Source organism: Syngnathus floridae, chromosome 2 (genome assembly GCF_059516105.1).
Source record: "Syngnathus floridae isolate MCC-2025c chromosome 2, RoL_Sflo_1.0, whole genome shotgun sequence".
Lineage (NCBI taxonomy): Eukaryota > Metazoa > Chordata > Actinopteri > Syngnathiformes > Syngnathidae > Syngnathus > Syngnathus floridae.
In genome coordinates this window covers 23596459-23613636 of record NC_142414.1, presented here as the reverse complement: position 1 = coordinate 23613636, position 17178 = coordinate 23596459, and the positions used below count along the sequence as shown (strand labels likewise).

At 39.7% G+C, this 17178-nt stretch overlaps 1 protein-coding gene across 2 annotated transcripts in view; it reads right to left on the bottom strand.

Moving 5' to 3' along the window:
• The window catches only part of cpne9 (copine family member IX), a 56125-nt gene extending 41878 nt beyond the window's left edge, over positions 1 to 14247 (bottom strand). The window contains exons 1-4 of one of the 2 annotated variants that reach the window (XM_088368721.1): positions 13739 to 14247; positions 10887 to 10933; positions 10707 to 10804; positions 8965 to 9005 (exon numbers count right to left, since the gene is read on the bottom strand). In XM_088368721.1, the coding sequence (XP_088224847.1) occupies positions 8965 to 9005; positions 10707 to 10804; positions 10887 to 10933; positions 13739 to 13787 (235 nt within the window). In that variant the 5' untranslated portion in view covers positions 13788 to 14247. Of the gene's footprint in view, positions 1 to 4159; positions 5121 to 8964; positions 9006 to 10706; positions 10805 to 10886; positions 10934 to 13738 lie in introns of those variants that run through there. The other variant, XM_088368722.1, reaches the window with a different exon arrangement.
• Positions 14248 to 17178: the final 2931 nt, after the last annotated feature.

The following is a 17178-nucleotide window of genomic DNA, read 5'->3' as shown; positions in this document are numbered from 1 at the left end:
CCACATTTTCAAATTATAAATGAATAACCGGGTTTTTGAAGATAGAATAGTATCTATCACACATAACATCATTTTTTCTTTAAAAAAAACGGCCACACCAGCACACTGACTTTGACTGTATACAAAATGTTACAGTATGGTTTCCTTACAAATCAGAGCTTTTGTTTCTGCTCTGTGGCTCAGCTGCATAAATAAGCAATTATAACAACCAAATTATAAACCCACAAATTCATCACTTTGCCATGTTAAGATTAAACACAAATGTGCTTGCTTAAGCATACAAACAAGACCCGCCGCTAGAGAGAGTCTCTAATTGGATGTTTTAATGATCGGTCAAGTGTTGCTTTTTGTGTTTCAATGGGAACAATCAGCCACTGCATGTTTGTCTGAAATTGATTAGGTGGAATGAACTTCAGACAGTTTTGGACCAGCAAACGATTAAAACCACATTTTTCCTCCTAATGGGCAATTAACTGAGGGGAGATAACAGAGAAAGAGCAGAAGGCAGGGAGTCTTTTCAGTAATGCATCTTTGGCAGAACATTCCTTTGTTAGATTGTTAGCCATATTTGTTCCAATGGCTTTTGTTCATCCTTGTCTCATAAATGAATAATTGCAGACAATAGGTAGAGATTCAATCCCTAAATCGCACCGATTCTGTCTCGTCTCCAACATGTAATGACGTCCAAGCCACCAAAAGCATTTTGTCTGCAATCAAAGCCATGGGACCTTGGTATCTCCCCAAGGTTGCAGAGTAACAGCACCAAAGCACGGCGGCGACATCACACTAATCCAATGGAGTGTCAGCCAAAGAACCTGACTGATTACCTCTTTTATGGAAAGTGACTGAGAGAGGAAAATCCCCATCTGCTCAGCCTCAGAGCAGCCAAATCACACGGCTATTCATTGCCAGCACTCGAAGGCCTACCTCTAAATACAATTCTTGACAATGGACTACAGGACAGCAAGGGCCCAGGTGACTTAGAAAAAGACTGAAGCTGCACGCAAGGACAAATCACATTATATGCAGTGCAGCAGAGTTTAGCAGTGGCAGAGCAGAGGATGTCAGGAGGAATCACCTCTCTTACCGTTGTCCCTTTGGCTGGGAATGTCTTCTTTCAGCCTTTCAAATTAGCGCAAAAAGAAATGCTTGCAAAGAGTTTATTTAGACGCGGCGGTTACTTGACCAATATTATTGCCTTTAACAGATCAAAATTATAGCTACGAGTGCACTTCAGACTGCCAGTGATACACGGCGGCAGTTCACTTCATGACATCCAGCCAACATTGATTCGCATTTTTTTTGTTTTGTTTACTCCAAATAGAAGAAGAAGGACCACATATTAGGTACAGGTATGTCATGTGCTCGCATTTTCCGGGTTTGCAGGTTACACGGAGAACAAATCTGGTGTGTTTTCATACAGTTCAAAATTGTTGAGCACAATTTATCATTTGACAAAAACGTGTTAAATGTGCGCATTTTAAAAAAGTTTGTTTTAGGAGAAGATAGAACAAATCAAATGCATCTTCATTCATTAGAATGGTAAATATAATTAGAGACTGTTAATTTGAGACTAACCCCAACTATTTAGTCGAGAGTAAGGCATCTCATCAGGTTTCAAAAGCATACGTCACATAGCATTTTCTTTGAAGAAAATAACATACATTTGCTTTTCTTTGAATTCATAATCTCCTGCTCGATCTACTATGCTCCAAACACAGACGACTTCACAAGCTTGGGCAAACACACAAAGCCTGTGACTCCTCAAGGGCAGCGACAAAGTAGTTGAGGTCACGCATGCCTGTAATATGTTAAAAAAAAAAAAAAAAACTCGACAAGATGGTAATAAATATGAATATACAGGTCAACACTAGTGACTTCCTCCCGGGAAGGACTCTTATTAAAAGAAGCAGCATCTTTAAATCACTGACTGACAGCAGAAATTGCAACAAGCCTTCATGAATACAAAATGGTTTCATATTACGTACTTGCAAAAAATGAGCTGAAATGTATTTGTGCGTAATTTGAATACCAACACTAGTCTCCATGGCTCAGCTTATTCATGTGATTCAGATGTATTATTTATTAGACATATACAACTGAGACTAAAACATAACATACTACATTCAGCTGTCCCTTGAGGCATTCGAATGAAGATAAATAAATGATCAGACCGATGACATTTTCTTATTTTTTTGCAGAAGATTGCTACCATTTTCACGAATCTAATAAAAACAGAAATTAACCATTTTTTTTTGCCATTTTGTATGTAATTTTTTATTATTTTCTAATTCATTAGATTCAACAGCTGCAGGGTAACTGTATCTACTGGTAAAAATTCCTAAAGGCACTCATAAATACCATAAGACTAATAACGCAAATATGAAAGTGAAACTGAACCTCATTTTGAACACTAACAAACAGAATATCAACAGACTGTGCGTTATAAATATCGAATGACTAATCCTAAAATGATGACTTTGTTTTGAAGTTGTTTGATTAATATAGATTCATCATTACAACAGGCAGCAAAGAAACTAGCAGCTACAGTCAGTCCCAGTGCTATAAGCCCACATGCAGAATGTTTGCATAATTAATCTGAACGTATAGTAAGAATTTTAATAATGCATAATGTGAAGAGTCTTTGATATTCTCTCCAAGAGCATTTCATGTGACCAAGAACTCTTTTAATAAGAGTAAAAAAAATAGCACATATTGTTACAAAAGTAAGAAAATATTACTGATTAACTTACTGAAAGTCAGTTTTATTTTATTTAACCTTTATTCAGGTAAGGAGAGAACACATTCTTCTGCAAACGATATAGAATTTAATAAATGACAGAAAAGTTGGGGAATGAAGCAATTACATACTAGTAGGTCTTAAAATGAAACTTTTTTTTAACAATGCTATGTGGCATCTTTTAACTTTGAATAAACTGAAGAAAGATTGTGAAGAAAGACATTTTTGGCATTTTTATGAGCACACAACTTGAATATAATCCAACAACAGCTATGACCTGTGCTCTGCACACAGAAAAATCTCTGGATGAGGTTCTGCCAAAGGGGCACAACAAAGAAATTTTATTCGCTTGCATTATACATTTAAAAGGAAACTAACAATGATGTCCATTTAAATGAGAGACTACAGATAGATGGTAATTTGAAAGGACATAAGACCAGAAATAGTCAGAAAACTGTCTTGGGTATGTTGGACAACAAGAAGGGTAATTTTATAAAACGTATCAACCTTGAAATTGAAGAGGTGATTGCTTCCTCCAGGGTCCTATGCTGCTGATGTACGTCTTACTGTCTAAAGGCATCAGAGAAAAAAAAATATATACAGTATATCACTCCACTGGCAAGTTTCCTTGATCTTGGCTGCAGATGGAGGAATGAAAATTGATCACACAGTTACTCCTCCATGTGTGGGCAAACACATCCAGGCATCAAGCAATTTGGTGGCGGAGAAGCACAAACTCTAATTCAATTTACACGATGCCCAGGCAACACAGTACAACATCTCCAAGGACAAAGTCTAAGGCATCAATAAATTAGATGAGTAGAGAGCCACTTCACAGACAATCTTCACCATCTTGGCATTTTGTTCTGCAAAACAGCGTTGGCGGTCAAAATGACTTTAAAAAAGGATAGCAATTTACCAATGCACTCAGATTCAAACATTCACTTATTCTGAAAAGAGAAGTGCAAAATGTGTTCTGGTGCATCTATAGCGTTATTCAGCTCAGAGAATTGTACTCAACCATTAACAAATTGCACCACTCATTTGGGGTGGAAAAACATTCATCTAACTCAGCCCTGTTACAGATTTGCGTAAAATTCCGCATGGCTCCCATTATATGATGAGGTCAGGTAAGCTGTAGAATCCACTACTTGGCAACAACCAATAGGAGCTGTCATTGATTCTCTTAAAGCTAAATAATTGGTCATGTCTACAATAGATTACACTAGCTATGCAACTATTCTGCTTAGCATTACAAAGGGAGCTTGTCTATTTTCCCGATTCAGGCGGGAGACTCTCGACTTTCAACTTTATCTAACAAGTAACTCCCAATCGATCATTTCTCCCGTTAAGATCCCAATCTTACAGTGAAGTAAACAATTTACATTGTGGGGAATGTGTCACGACAGGACTCCTCACCTCCGAGGGAGAGACTGCTCACTCGGACTCGCTGCCATTGAGCAACCGCTTCTTCTCTATCCATGGTATCATCTCAAGCACATTGCTAAATTGACTAGTTAAAGGAGTAACTTTATGAGTTATGAGTCTTGTTTCCCAATTCTGATAAAACTGCTGCTGCTGTCACTTTCATGACATCTAAACCATCTGGCTCACACTATTCTGTGCCCACCACAATAGTATCCGGCTTGAGGACTGGCAAGATTGCTTTGTGAAATTGTAGCATGTATTCTCACGAGTCCATCTGCCTCACAATGCAAGCATCTGACTGCTTTGGGAGAGACAAAATAGTGATTCAATCTTGCATTGAAACGAGAGTGACTTTTTGTGGCTGGGTTAAAGGTATAAAAAGTATCATCGAATATGGAGTGCCGTCAAAGTGCCTTCAAAGAAGCCTTTGAATCCTCGCTCTGATGTTCTCTCACCCTTTGTGTGTGAGTATGTGCATGCAATTGCCCCGCCCCCAAGGGTCTCTACAAAGATATACTGAGGTGCTGTCAAGTATGTTATCGCTTCCCCCTGTTTAGTGAGTGTGACATCATTCACCGTAATGTCACAAACAACTCGAGACTTGCCCTTTTAGCTTACAGAGCACTTCACAGAATTTCGGTGTCGCATTTTGTATCTTACACTGATGCGGAGAAAGATGACCAATTATACAAGCAGAAGGTCTGGAAATTGAGTTGAGGTCTGGATCATTGACTTCCTGGGATTGGAATAACACTTGCGAAAGTACTTGAGGTGGGTGACAGAATAAAACGGTGCCCTGAGAAAAGACAGCTTTGACATTTTTAGGTATTGCAAATTAACCTTCACAGTACCGGGGGTTACCTATCCATGGCAAGCAAGTACAGTACAGATTCTCATGAATAAAAATGGAAAAGTAGAGTACTGAAGGTTGATTAATGCTGAAAAAAATTATTTATATCATTAAATACTTAAGATTTCACAGTGGAGCATTGCTTAGCACCTACCCCTCACAGTTCAGCGCTACAGGGTCGGGGCTTCCTGTGTGGAGTTTGCATGTTCGCCCCGTGCCTGCGTGGGTTTCCTACGGGTACTCTGGTTTTCTCCCACATTCCAAAGATATGCATGCTAGGCCAATTGTCCAGAGGCGTGAGTGCGAGTGGTACATACAGTATACTGTGGATGCTGTGGCACAAAACACAATTTCTTTTTGATATCAATGATTTGGGTCACAGGATTTTTTGTCACCTTGTTTGTGTCATAAAATAATTCCCTATTTACAACAGCACTCATATATAGTTCCACTGAACTATCCAAATGAAAAGTATATCAATTCATCATAACTGTGAAGTATACTGTGCATCTTTATCCTATACTTTTTAGAAAAAAGTTGAGAAAGTGTTCAAAAATTATTTTTGCCACTAGGAATTTCGATGTTGTCAAGAGTTATGAGTCAGATGATGAAACGGTAGTTTCAGACTCTATCGCTCTGACCCATTTACTAATTGACGCTGATTAGTTCTGAATGATATGAATGAGCGGAAAAATGTAACCCTAAATTTAGCATTTTACACAATCAGCGGTCTACAGAGATTACTTGTATCCCTGATTATGACTGTGTGATTTAATTAAACCATTTACATCACGTCAATCTCCTATCTCCTGTATGGCGCCCACTCTGTTAATTACGTCTATCCTGTCACCTAAATTGCACTCGTATTAGTGGCTTGGGATTTACTCGTATGCATGATTCCTGTCAAAATAGCCACCAGATGAGGCTGATGCAGAGTGTGCCTGTGAATGTAAATGGAGTGGTTGATTGGAAAAGAAGAGCAATAGAATTATGTGGAAGCTATCATCCAATGATGGAATATCTCACATGTACTGTATGTTATGCATTTTGTCGTTAGAGCAAGTAATGCCCAATTTAATGTTTTTCTGGATGACAGTCAAAGCTAGTTTGCTTGTGTTTACACCATTATGAACAAAAAACCAGGGCTCACTCCCAAGTTGATATCTCTGATCAACTCTGTTACTTTCACCTTTAATGTTTAATAGATACATATATTAATGCATCTTATTTGCAATTATATGTGTTTTATTTCAAATTAAGCCTGGGCCACTAGAATTCACTACCAGCTTCTTGAGATGCCCAGTAATTGCGTTAACGAATTTAACAAGGATCTTGCCCTTTGAATTCCTCCAAAGTCTCGTTGGTCCAGTAGACTTGTTTCTTTGACCACTTGCTCTTCCTCCTTGCACTTTCGAACCAAATGCTGTCCTGTCAATGGACTATTACAATAACGTTGCTGTTGAACTTACTAGGTCTACCTGTGTTTTAGCCATCAAGGCAAAGCTTTAATCTAACTTTGGTAATGCCACAGTCTAAACGATCAACTGCAGCAGTCAAGCGCTTCCATGTAATTTTCTTCGAAAGGCTCTTTGGTACTGTTATAGCTAGAACAAACGCGCCCACGTTGTTTTCTGACTAAAACACTATTCTGGGATTCCTGAATGGCCCTGTCTCTTCGATTATGCTCAGAGACCATTTTTATTTACTTATACTGGACGCTTTGACGATGAAACAAAACTGTGCTTTAATATCTTCTCTCATCCTTCATATTGTCTCCCTTTTCATTTAAAAATAACAGTGTGGGACTTATTTTTCCCTCTATAATATGTTCAGTGGGAGCATTAACTAAAGTTTGAAATGCACAAGGTTTTGCTTACGTTGACATCTCTTATTCATCCTCCAATGTGAAATACTGTTTAACAAACATGTTTGCCACTGCCGTCTAAAAGATAACCTTAATATTATTTAACTGGCTGATTAAACCAGGTAAACATTAAGTAGGTGGGGGTGACTATGTCAAAGTGAAGCATGAACACAACAATGGCTCCAGAACTTCGCAATGACTTCAAGGTGAAATTGCTGACCCTGACAAATATCTCTTGTTTTGGTTCGTGTGTGAACACTCGGCACTTTCAAAAGGACAATTCCTCTGGCACTCCTAAAATATTTGCAGTGTCCGGGTAAAAGATAAACAAACCAGAGAGCCATCACTAGATACAGTAGGTGCCATCCCAGTATGTATATTCATCCCCTAATCCTTTTTTCATCACCTCAAACCGTCAAACTAATGATACCCCAGCAGCAAAACAGAAATATTGGTCAAAATTATGGGGCCACAGAGGCAACATTGGCCCCAAACAATAAGTTTTAAAAAGAGGAAGATGAGTTTCAACTTTTTAGTTCGAAATAAACAATCCTTTGTTTATGGCTTCACCACAAAAAAGACAGAATGAGGATGACCTAGTCAGAGCCCCGTCCATGAGCCAATTGAACATCTGTGGGGTGACCTGAAAATGGCTGTGCACAGAGAATACCTTTAAAATTTGGCACATGGGCCACTTTTAAAAGAAAGGGTTTAGCAGTTGTGCAAAGATATGGCCTAACTATGAATTATTCAACTTTGGATGGAACATAGTTGTTGTAAAGAGAACAGTAAATTGCAACATTGCCATGGCAACCATGGATAACCTACTTTAGTCATCTATAATATTGGGGGACCAGCTGAGACACTCTCTAATGTAGCTTTAGCGTTAAGGTGAATGTGTTGAGGTTGGATGCTTTCCCAGCTCATACCTTGAGAACTATTGAATCGTGTTTTAAAAATATCAGCTCAGTATTGCTCTTTTGCTCTTGCAAATTGTTTCCTGGGCTAATGAGGTCACACAAAATAACCTCCCGCAGGTCTTAACCAGACTTGCCAGGATGACCTTTGGTGGACTGAATATTTATACTTTCACACGTGTTCATCCTTTTTTTTTTTTTTTTTTTTTTTTTCTTAAACCAAAGCTTCATTTAGTGAACTTGATATTAAAACCCATTTGGAGAAGACATGAAATTGCAATACAAAATTTATGCACATCTAGTCTGAAAGGTTTGTTTTTGAATATTTTATGCTCTATTTCAGGCTTAGTGTGTGCTACTTTCTCACAATGAATGGCCTGATTAAGTCATGTTGCAGTGATGTAGAGGCAATAATTACAGGTATCTTCTAATACTTGGGCTTCCGATGCTCTTGAGTGTACACATCAACGCACAAGTGAGATCTTAGGAGTACTACATTACTGTATGTCAGCACAAATATTTAGCCCTCATTTTGGGATTCGAAATGCAGTTTCTGCAAGATACGTCGATACCTGTCACATGTAAAGATTTCAGAGCTACAACTGCCAAAAGGCGAAAGGTGCATGGAAACATTTGTAACATATTATGAGGAGCTTACTGCATAACATCCATATCCTACTATAGCTGAAATACCAAAAATTGCTCATGCTCCCTTGTGTCTTAATTAGTGGATGAAGGGCCACAGGTTGTGATGGAATTCTTGATCAGGGTATCCAGGGAACATACACTTTGACACCAAGGCTTCACAATATTATACAAGAATGACATTCATATGACCAATGTTTTTTTCTTATACCTGTAACTTTCATTTGACTTCACACTGCCAGTATCATGACCTTCCTTCAACACCGACTCTATAATTCTGCTGTAAGGTTTTATTGTTCCCTGCATCGGCAGTGTGGTGAACCATCATCAGCGCTGACCATTTTTGGCTTATTTACTGATTTAAGAATCAGCGCTGACCATTTTTGTCTTATTTACTGGTTTAAGAATAAAAAAAAAATTCATTATGCTGTTCATTGCATTTTTGGCTTGGATATGATGCAACGTTCCTGTCTGGGTTTTTTTTTTTTTTTTGGTCAGGTGTGAAATAAATCATACATACCAGGATCAGACTTGGAGAAAGTATCCACATCCAGAAGATTCCTGTGGGAGAAAAAACATGCAGTGAAAACAAATCTTTCCCACTCTGACTTTCACAATCATGACTTATGATTGCCTGAAGTAAAAATTCTGTATGAAATTTATAAAACTGACACTTGTTCTAGATGTCAGACTAATTTAAATTTTTCAAAGCAAGAAACCAATTTATTTTGTAGGATTTTCAATCCCAGATGGTTGAATGCTACAGCATCATCAGTCACTGTCAGCATACTATACTGTACTTTATGGGACTCAGAAATTGCCATTTGACAAAGTCTCATTGATGCACGATTGCAAAAATAGTCATCGGCAAGAGCTCTGGGCCGTGACCGAAACAACAAGATTCAGGTTACAAGCGGCCAAAATGACTTTCCACCGCAGGGTGTCTGGAATCGCCCAAGGTTTATCTCGCAATCAAATTGGCCAGGATGGCACCAGCTCACCTCTGACTTTATTGGTTGGGGGAGTTTTTCCCTGGAGTTTATTATTTCTGCTTATTACCTTTAAGTTATTGTTCTAATATGAGCAAAATCTAAGATTGATTAGTTTACTGAAATGGAGTTTGGTAATCCTTTGATGTTCCACTATACATAGAAACGGTATTCATTTTTGGGTGACCATTGAGACACATTTGAAGCTAAATCTAATTTGGCTGTGGCAAATGTTTATGTTTCTTGGGATTGAACTGAAATTCAAAGCTTGTGTCCACTGAGATGTGTCGCTAGCTCAAGTGGGGCTGATCAGAGGAGGGACTACACAGGCGAACCAGCCATTCATTATTCAGGAGTGGACTGAAGAGACATTTAGCACACGGCTAGTCTGATGAGAGCAACAAGGCTGACCGGGGTTTACGGCTCGATTTAGTCGGCCAATAAAGTGACCTGTTGCTAAATTAGATGAGCCACGATGACACCAAACAGGAGACTAAGAGAAAATCCATTCTGGGTATTTTCTTTATTCATTTTTTAGAAAAATGCCCATGATAAGATGATGCCTGTGCCTTCCTTTGTGTGCAAACATGCATCTTGAAATACAAAAAAACTGTTGAAAGAATTCATCAGTGCATCAGGAATGACTGTGAATATTGCTAATCTTCAGAGTCGTGGCTGGACTTTATGCAGGAGCAATATAGACTATATGGAATGCATTTAATAGCTCCTATGCATGCACCTGCTGCTCAGCTCAACCATTTCCTTGAGAGCAGGGAAATCAAAAGGTCACTGATTTAGAGGGGGCAGGGAATAAAAATAATTATACACACCCAGGGGTCTGCTTGAGGCGATTGTCAGCCCTGGTGTTGTCATTCCAACACTAAATTTCAATGAGTAACATAGGAAGCGGATAATGTTTTATTTCAATCAAAGCCAGCTCGATAGATTGATCGATGGACTGACTGATGGACTGACTGATGGACTGACGGATAGATAGATAGATAGATAGATAGATAGATAGATAGATAGATAGATAGATAGATAGATAGATAGATAGATAGATAGATAGATAGATAGATAGATAGATAGATAGATAGATAGATAGATAGATAGATAGATAGATAGATAGATAGATAGATAGATAGATAGATAGAAAAAATATAAAGGAAAAAAGAATGAAAAAGCGTAAACTTTAGTAGACAGAGGTAAATCTTGAACTTATATGTCAGTGGTTAAAACATCAGTAAGTGTATGCGTAAGAATTTGACCTTACCGGCACGAGACGGTAACTTCTATTTTAGTTGCAGGGACTCTTGTGTTGAGTGGGTCGAATTCCCCGATGGTTGCCATGATGCTGGAGCAGAAGCGACGCTAAACAGCATCCGAGTAGAAAAACATCAATCTGACCATCTCAACTAACGGTGACTACCGCCGTAAATCCATTGTAGAGTACCTTCGTCTTCTCCTGAGCCTGTGGAGAGACCGACAAAGGTGCGCGCGCTGGGGTGCGAGAGAGCGAGAGAGCGAGAGAGAGACAGAGAGAGAGAGACAGAGACACACAGACAGCGAGAGATAGAGAGTGAGAAAAAAAGTTTATATATATATATATATATATATATATATATATATATATACACACACACACACACACACACACGAGTGGTTCTTATATATATATATATATATATATATATATATATATATATACACACACACACACACACACATACATACATACATATATAGTTATAATTATTTATTCGCGATGCCTCCCTTATGTATGTATGTGAGATGTTTTTGTTTCAGAGATGTGCAGTTCAATAAATAAAGACTAGTGAGATGTTTTTATTATTATTGAAATTATTATTATTTTATGTTTTATTATTATGCCAGTCCGTTGTCCTTCCTTCGTCCCCGACCGGACATATACCCATCATCGTCCCTCTGTCCCATAATATAGTCATCCCCAGACCCATTCCGTCCTCGTCCCCGATCAGTCCAACGTCAGCCCGGTCATACTATGGTATAAAAGATGAGAACCACTATTTGATTAAAATGGTTGAGTGCATGTATCTATGGTGGCTGCCAGAGAGTTTTACATACCCTCATACTCACTTATTTTTATTTGCAACTTTAAAACGCCAAAACGTTTTAAGTTTAAAATTACTTATCTTGACCATGGTCCAGCTTTGCAATGTAGCCAAGTGGAGAATCAAATATGGATTTCATAATACACAATAATAAACAATTAAACTTCATTATCTGGCAGATTTGCAGATTTTTGATGGGTCTCAAAACCATATTTTTTTTGTCCTTTCCTTTGTTTAATGTGTTGTGTAAATTGTATGTTTCTCTCTGCTAATTTCAATGCTGTTTTGCCAGATGAGAAATTAAAGAAAAAAATCGACAAAGGATCCTATCGTTTTCGTATCCTACATGCAAACAAATGTATCATCAACAGTTTTACCTGCAATTTTTAAAATGTAATCTACTGAGAGTAGGAGCTCCAACAACATTACTGTGATATTTTACAACGTTAAACGTATCTGCTTCCAATTTTAATGAACTATTCCATAGCCTATGTTCCACAAGTCTAGATTGCAGCTTTTGTGTAATCACTCTAAAAGAGCTGCACTTAGTAAGCGCAAAATGTACTTCAAACAAACACAGCATTAAAACAAGTACATTTTTAATCGGCCCAAAGTCAAATTGATTCATCTCTGGCAGCATAACAAAGAAGAATCTTTCCTTTTTGGTTTAATTGTTGGAGCCTCTTTAAAACCCAGTAGATAAATTTCAGTTTTTGTTGATTATGGCGGCTCCATATGGATAAAAGCGGTAGTGTTTTGCTTAAAGTTGGTCACATTATACATGAGTGCCAGCGCGCTTTGTCATGAAATCCCGAGCTCTCGCTCGCCTGCAGTTGGACGGAATTGCTTTTCTGTTTCCATGAGTGACTGTGGAAAGGATGAATCGCACTGAGGTGATGAATGTAATTGTGTCCAAGCAATATTGTAAATATATATCTATTCATTTGTTGGAAATGTTTACCTTTGGTTCTGTACCGTATTCTATAGTATACTTGGCATTGGCCCCACAATACAAGGCAGTGAAGTGACCATGGGCACATTTTCATGAAATAGAACAGCCTCACCCTCAGTGGAGAAATTGACAATAAAGCTGACTTTGACTTTTTTGGTATCATCCAGTTTTTGGTGTGCTGTAAAACAGTGTTGAGTCTTTCATCCATCCATCCATTTTCTGAACCGCTTCGTCCTCACTGGGGTCGCGGGTGTGCTGGAGCCTATCCCAGCCGTCATCAGGCAGTAGGCGGGGAACACCCTGAACCGGTTGCCAGCCATTCACAGAGCACACAGAGACAAACAACCATTTGCACTCGCACTCACACCTAGGGACAACTTGAAGTCTTCAATCGGCCTACCAAGCATGTTTTTGGGATGTGGGAGGAAACCGGAGTGCCCGGAGAAAACCCACGCGGACACAGGGAGAACATGCAAACTCCACACAGGGAGGGCCGGAGTTGTAATCGAACCCGCACCCTCCTAACTGTGAGGCGGACGTGCTACCCAGTGCCCCATCGAGCCGCCGTCTTGAGTCTTTAAATAATAGAAATAGTGGTTAAAATGTTGAAACTGTTCATAAACACCTTACAAAATGTGAAAACATATTTGCAGTTGCACAGCTTATTCAATGACATTATCATTTCAAATAATCACTAAATTCTTCACTGAATCAGCCCATCCAATCAAAACTTCTCAGCTCCAATGATTTGAATGTCACCTTCCTCATAATGGGTGGATTTTTTAAAAAATAAATTATTCTAGTGGTACGAGCAGAATAGATGCGCCATGAAAATGAAATTCATAAGATTAATCCTTTCAGCATCTAGCAGCCAGCTTTAATTAAATGCTGCGCTCTAGTGCTGAAAATACAGTGTTGCAAGAAGATTCTTCCCATCCAATAGTTGCCCCATGTCAGAAGCAAACCGTCAATGTTAGCATTATGTCAAAATAAAATATTGTTGGAAGATGTTAAAAAGTAAAAATAAATCCTAAATTTCTCTATTACAGGGTTCGGCAATCCAAAATGTTCAAAGAGCCACATTGGCCCAAAAAAACCCCAAAAAACATACCTGTCTGGAGCCGCAAAAATCTAACAGCCTTTTATAATGCAACATAGACTGTCAATACATAAGTTGTATGCCTACTATTAATATAATTGAATAAAGAAAATAATGGAATCAATTTGATCATTTCGTCTTGCGGCCCATTAGAGTTCACGTACCTGCATAGCAGAGCTGTCTGTTCGATATCGGGCACGTCACACGACTCATCCAGCACAGGCAATTGAGAAAAAGCTGGAGATGAATTAATGTCCTTGAGTTGCTGATCAGTGATATTGTTTGTGCGGAGAGGCATGTCTTCAATTTTCTGAATGATCTCGGTTTTGTTTTCGAAATCCCAAAATACGCACTTTATTACCTCCCGGTCTGCAATAAAACTTGCATCAGTAAAAGAGTTTGGAGATGCAATCCATTTCTTGAAAGTGTTTTTTCGGTCCTCAAATTTCTCCACCAACACCGCAATTGCACGTTTCCTCTCAGTTGCAACTGGGTGATCGGCAGCAAATTTAGCACGCTTTAGCTGAAAATGTCCCTCCAAATTCCTCTTCTTGTTATTTGACAACTTCTTATTGCAAATCAGACATGCAGGCAATGCTTCAGCATTGGCAATGAAAGCAAATAGTTGAGTCCATTCTTTCTTAAAGCCTCTGTTCTCATCAGCAATCTTTTTCTTTTTGCCTTTTGAATCCATGGCCCATCACTCACACATCACTGCTTGTTTTCAACACACCTGTGCTGTGTCGCAGGCTATGACGCAATTTTGCTATTTGGCGTCATTCTTAAATTAGTTATTATTTAATATATTTACAAATTCATACATTTTTACAGCATAAGAATGGTTGTGTCATGATTACCGTATAAAAAACATTTAAAAAAACAACAACAAAAAACAACATATTTTTCCATTTTCATGCATTTTTGCAAAAATTCTAGGGGCGTTTTCCAGAGCCGCATGCAGTGAGCAGCAGCGGTGCTGCGCCCGGTGATCTAACCCCCCAATTCCAACCCTTTATGCTGAATGCCAAGCAGGGAGGCAATGGGTCCCATTTTTATAGTCTTTGGTATGACCCGGCCAGGGTTTGAACCCACAACCTTCCAGGTCTCAGGGCGGTCACTCTACCACTAGTCCACTGAGCTTATCCAGCTTCTGTAGGTCTTGCCAATTATCTGACCATTTGAATCAGGGTGTTGCAACGGTGACATAGAAAACAGGCAGGACACCGGCCTTCGAGGACCGGAATTGCCTACCCCTGGCCTAAGCATTTTTTGTTAAACTACCGTTCATCATTGTGATATTACTGCCATCTGCATTAAGCTATAACAGTGTATACCCGGATGAGTTCTGATGACTACTACAGTACATCTACTATGTATGATTGGGGTGGAGTACGTTGGATATAAAATGTCCACATACTCCTGTTCAAATGCCAAGTTTATGTGATATGAAAAATAATGAGCCCAAAATGAAACTTTTTCTTAACGTGACCTTTTACATGTACATTGCCATTATCATAATTATTACAATAATAATAATAATTATTATTATTGCTATAATTATTATGAATAATAATTTCACCTTGACGGGAAGTGAAAAATAATATCAGATAATTTTTCCCCTACTAAATTGTACATAAAATTTGGTTTAAAATGTGCTTAAAATGTGCATTAGAGTACAAAATGCAATAAAGTAGGAAGACAATCCAAGAGTAATATGAAATATAGTGACAAAGAGTGGAAGAGATTGAGGCAAACACCTCTCTCAATATGTATGAGGCTGGCATTATACTGTCCTCTGATCATTTGCCACAGTCTGACACTTTCAGCTCTACCCCCCTCTCTTCCACCCTCTTTCTCTCTGTCGCCGTCTCTCTCTCTTTCTCTCACATACACAGCACACAATCACGCATGCACGCATGCACGCATGCACGCACGCACGCACGCACGCACGCACGCACGCACGCACACACACACACACACGCGCGCGCACACACTTTCAAAACACCCAACCCCCTGCTTCTCTTCCTCCATCTTCCTGTGTGAAAACACCTGAGTCCTCAGGAGGCATCCCCAGCTTGAACAGTCTATTTTCTCTCTCATGACATGTCCTCACTTCAGCGGCTACATTGTACCTTTCACTCTGCTAGTTTTAGCTCACGCATTAGCACACTTGTGCTACACTTGTGCACATGAATTCTTCCACATGTGCGCACAGGGAATCACTACATACATAAGGTAAAACACACATGCATGTATGCACACAAGCACGCACGCATGCACACACACGCGCACGCTCACTCATACAGCACACACAGGCACGCTCACTCATACAGCCCGTCAAATCCCCTATTGCAGCCAATGTATGACATGAGGCCTCGGGATGACGAAACAGAGTCTGATTGTTGTGGGAGCTGAGGTCAGACTGGCATGTTTGTTTAGACACAATCCAGATGTGCTATGCGGTGCAACCCAAAGATGCCACATGAAGAATAAAGAAATACGAAAATCATGTTGCACATTTCTTTTCCTTTCTTTAAGGAAGACCACGATTGGACTCTTTTCTTAAACGCATGCACGCACGCACGCACGCACGCCCGCACGCACGCACGCACGCGCGCGCACGCACACACACACACACACACACACACACACACACACACACACACACACACACACACACACACACACATACGGCCTAGTTTTGTATGAATGTGCTGGCTGGATGCGTCTGTCCCAAGTGCATTACACAGCTTTTAATGGACAGAGAATGAAGGCTTCAATAGTTAAGGCAACATCTGGCCTTGAAGACAGCAGCAATTGTCCTGTTGGAAGAATAAGATATACTGGATATGTCAAATTGTTGTACTGTACTTGCCTTCGACTCACTCGACAATTTGGGAATATAGACGGGCTTTGGGTAAAAACCGGTGCATTGTCATTTTCGTGCTGGGGCAATGGTCTAAGTCAGCATGTTTGTGAATTCTCACTGGGCATCAAATTTGTCAAGGAGGGAACAAGGCCAGCAGCACCCAATGAAATCAAATGACATCGGGTCTCCTGAAACTCGCTGATGCTTCAAATCCAGCGGTGGATTTGAAGCAAAGATTCCAGCTCCCTGATGTCATCCACACAACCTTGCCTTATAATGTCGTGCAAAGAGCAACGTGAAGAGGGATTTGAGAGGAAATCTGAGCACGGCAGAGATGTAGTGCATGACTGCATGAATAGGCTGGCCGACATGGTTGTTTAATTAGGTATGGTGAAGAGGCATCCCATCCCAATCTGACTGGAAGTTGCTGTCAGAGGTTGGAAAAACAGGAATTGAGAGGAAGAAGGCAGTAGGGAGATTGGGGTAGGCGTTAGCAAAAGCTTCCTAAGTTCTGTTGGATATGGGCAAGCTGGCAGCCAGGCGGGAGTGGGTGCTGGCTGGCCAACCTGTCAGCAGGAGGGTGTTGTGGTTAACTGTTGTGCAAACTATTCATGTCGAGCGAGTGTGGCACATAACGCTGTCTAACTGTGCAAAGTGGTGGGCTATATCCAGTGTTGGTATTTTTGCAGCTTGGTGCAGTGAGCAATTAATGGGTGGTTTGCACCACTGTGGGGG